This window comes from Epinephelus moara, chromosome 11 (genome assembly GCF_006386435.1).
Source record: "Epinephelus moara isolate mb chromosome 11, YSFRI_EMoa_1.0, whole genome shotgun sequence".
Taxonomy (NCBI): domain Eukaryota; kingdom Metazoa; phylum Chordata; class Actinopteri; order Perciformes; family Serranidae; genus Epinephelus; species Epinephelus moara.
In genome coordinates this window covers 5,200,101-5,204,084 of record NC_065516.1, presented here as the reverse complement: position 1 = coordinate 5,204,084, position 3,984 = coordinate 5,200,101, and the positions used below count along the sequence as shown (strand labels likewise).

The window sequence follows — 3,984 nt, the reverse complement described above, 5'->3', positions numbered from 1 at the left end:
CATTTACCCGACGGGAGGGGTGAGCGAGTGAGCCCTGCAATCTAGAATTTGACCACTGATGTCACTGTTTTCAACCCATTTTACACACTGGCCCTTTAATATTTCAGTGCAGTTTGGGTCAGACTTTTTTTCTGCTGTGTTTCTCTACAGGAAGTATGTGAAGGCGTACATTGACTTTCCAAAGCCGCTTGTTGCCGTGGTGAATGGACCAGCGGTAGGAATCTCAGTCACAGTGATGGGACTCTTTGACCTGGTCTACGCCACAGAGAGGGTACACACACACACACACACACACACACACAAGCACACACTAACAGCTGAGGCCAGATGCAGACCAGTAGATGTGGTATTTCTAAAGGAAGAATGTAATGCATTCACACACACATTTATTCACTGGTGGCAGTGGTTAGAATACAAGGTGCCACCTGCTACACAGTTAACCATCCACACACTGTTGGCTCAACCATCAGGAACAATCTGGGTTCAGTATCTTGCCTAAAGGTGCTGACATACCAAACCGACATCAAAGAACTAGCGGCGACAAAAGCCAACTGTTAAGTCGTCTACGTCGCCTCATGTCGCCCTGTGTCAGTTGCATTTGAACACACTACAAAAACTACATCCCACGGCCAAGTAGCACGTATGTTCTGCGCCTGCGTGAGAGGAAATAACGCTAAAAGGGAAACCGGAAGTCCGAGGAATGCATGAGATAAACAAAGTAGCGGAGTGAGAGAGTGGTACATCCTTTCAGCCGAGGGGCTTCCTATCTGTGCAGCCGAGCACCGCAGCACCTCCATGGACTATCACATCCAGACGGTCCCAGTGTTTCCTCCACAGGCTCCACTTCACTCTCTTCCCACTGAATAACAAACCGGGGCTTGGTGCTTCGGTTGGATCCAAATGGACAGCCGGGGCTAGCTGGGAAGCTAGCAGAGGCTAATTGGACGCGCTTCCCTTCGGTCATGCTGCGGCTAACGCTCCACTAGCCTCACAGCTGGCCCCGGTTTGTTATTCAGGTTAAAGTGGAAAAAAGCAGCGGGTCTGTTGGGCAGCTGAGTGAAATGGAGCCTGAGGAGGAAGCACCGGTTAGCCCCGGGTTCACTACAGGCAGATTCACTTGCTACAGGGGCGAGGAAATAAAAACTGAATAGCCAATCAGAGTGATCTCTCTCACCGACAAGTTCTGCCACCGATTCAACATGCTCAATTGGCCGAAAAGCCAACCGTCGGCTTGGTGTGTCAGGGCCTTAAGGATACTTTGACATGTGGATTGGAGGAGCTGGGGAGACAAAACAGAAGTGATGGGTGTGACAGGTAACACAACAGTGAAGGCCACTAGTGTGAAATACAACTTGTGCATTAACAGCACTTTATAAACAATAACAATGAAATAACATGTCAATAACAATCATTTACCGTCCCTGTTATATGGCGGCTGATCTCGTTCTCTGCTCAGAGGGTAAGGAGCTCCAGGATGTCATTGTTTTAACTATATGTTGACATTTACAGCTGCTGTTCCTCTTTGAGTTAGCTGCTAACTGCTATTAGCTACTTTTTGAATCTCCTGCAGTGGGTCACATGCTTAACACATCATCAGAGCATCGCATGCATGCCGCCTATGATCCTGTGGTGTCAGCTGTCCCGTTTACACAGATGTTGTTTTGGCGCTGTTACTACCTGCGCTGCCAGCTACAAGGCGAGATGACTCTGTCCTTGCATTCTCTGATTTTACCTTTTCTAAAGACTGGTGTGATATTTCTGCCTTGAAGAGGCAGTGTGTAAAAGGGGCTTTTGAATGCTGATGTGGATATGATCCAGGATCTTACAATAATGGAAAGCTGCAGTACCAGAGGCTGCAGTTTCAGGACCGCAGTTTTAGGACCCTTCAATTTTCGTCACAGCGCCACCTACCGAACGGAGGCTGCAATAACAGAGGCTGCAGTTTCAGGACTGTAGTTTTAGGACCATTTAATTTACCGAGCGGAGGCTGCGATTACCTGATTTTTTATTAAAAGCTCACTCACTGTTTATTTTTATTTTTTGCTGTACCCAAATACTACTTTTTTATTAAATAGTTATAATCAGTGTTGAGTAGTAACGCATTACTGTGATTTGATTATCAAAAATAGGAGACATTAATTAGTAATAGTAATTAGATTATAGTTACAAGCCCAGGTTCATTACCATTGCCGGTAAGGCAGTGTTGGCCCGCCCCACCTGACCCCAGCGGTCCTCTCTGCTCCTCTCACCCACACTTAAACACCCGTCCTGGGCTACACAGTGTCGGGACGCTCCGCTGTCCTGCTAGAGTTTGTTCTGTGTTGTTTATTATTATTTATTTTTTGAGGGAATGTAGTAACTAGTAATTTAATTACTCTTAACTAGTAACTTGCCCAACACTGTTTATAATTTAGTATAATGGTATAATAATAATTAAGTACACCCAGAAATAATAACAATTGCATGTACAACAAAGCATGTACAAAGTGCCCTAAAAGATTAACAGACCTCTGTTATTGTATGATTGATAAATAAAGCTGAGTTGACTGACTCCTCACCAGATATTAAAGATTACAAAAACATAAAACACTTACTGTGGGGACAGATTAAACATTTTAAACTGAACATGCATGAATATATAAAAATGTACAAAAAACAATCGATAAGAAATAAATAGTCAGAGAGACAAGTTTTTTTTCTTCCCATTTTTAATGGAAATTCCATTCCTTGATCTTCCTTCTCTTTGCAAGCTTCTGTATGAAGTCTTCCACTTCACTAAACTGGTAACAGAGAACACAGTTATTGCCAAGTTGATATTTTACTTCAAATTGCATTTGAAAATATAATTATCCACCCTTACCTTTGATCATAAGCTGGACCAGAGAGATATTCCTGCTCAACCTCCTGTGAGGACAGACCCTTTAGCTCAGTCATTCCATATATGAGTGCCTACTGCCAGAATATACACACACACACATTATACTTAACTCCTCACAGGGTGTCCGCGGGTTCTTAAAAAGTATTAAAAGTTGATAAATCAAATGTCAGGAAATTAAGGCCCTTAAAAAGTATTAAAAAGTCTTAATCGCGATTTTATGAAGTATTAAATTTTCTTGGCATTCAAGCTTTGACAAAAAGTATCCATGAATGTATGATTTATTTTCCTCCTCGCAACTATTACAAACAACGATGTGTAGGTAGGCACACTCGGACTGCCACTCAAACAACGATGTGTAGGTAGGCACACTCGGACTGCCACTCGGGACTGTGCGTGTACCTGTGCGACATCACGCGACGGCGCACGTCCAGGCGCCAAACAGAGGAGCAAAAGACAATAAAGCCAAACAGAGGAGCAAAAGACAATAAAAATGGGGAAATGCAAGTTGATGGAAGGCAAAACACACGAACTGAGGCACATGTCCTGAGTTTTGATATTGGTGTAATATTGTAATTTCAGTTATTGTTGTTTTCAGGAAGTTGGCCTTGAATAGTTGATGTTGAGCTGTAGAGCTGTGTTACTTGTTATGACCTAAGGTGTATTTTAATAAACCTGCCTTTGGTTTAATTTATTCTTTCAAGCTTTATTCCTTCTCATCTTATCTGAGTTCTGTTGTATGTTTGTGCTCCATAGATTTAATTGCAAACTACAGCTGTTTAGTAAGTTATAGATGCGTTGCTGCTAAAGACAGCTTGAAGTGGCGGGGAGGTCTTAAGGTTTTTTGAGAAGGTCTTAAAAAAGTCTTAAAAAGGTATTGAAATTAACCTCAGGATTCCTGCATACAGTGGTGTGAAAAAGTGTTTGCCCCCTTCCTGATTTCTTACTTTTTTGCATGTTTTCCGCACTTAAATGTTTCAGATCATCAAACAAATTTAAACATTAGTCAAAGATAACACAAGTAAACATAAAATGCAGTTTTTAAATGAAGGGTTTTATTAATGAGGAAGAAAAAAATCCAAAGCTACATGGCCCTGTGTGAAAAAGTG

At 42.3% G+C, this 3,984-nt stretch overlaps 1 protein-coding gene across 1 annotated transcript in view; it reads left to right on the top strand.

Moving 5' to 3' along the window:
• eci2 (enoyl-CoA delta isomerase 2) overlaps positions 1 to 3,984 on the top strand; it is a 103,341-nt gene that overhangs the window by 60,358 nt on the left and 38,999 nt on the right. Inside the window, exon 8 of the mRNA XM_050056508.1 lies at positions 151 to 271. Coding sequence (XP_049912465.1) covers positions 151 to 271 — 121 coding nt within the window. The remainder of the gene's footprint in view (positions 1 to 150; positions 272 to 3,984) is intronic.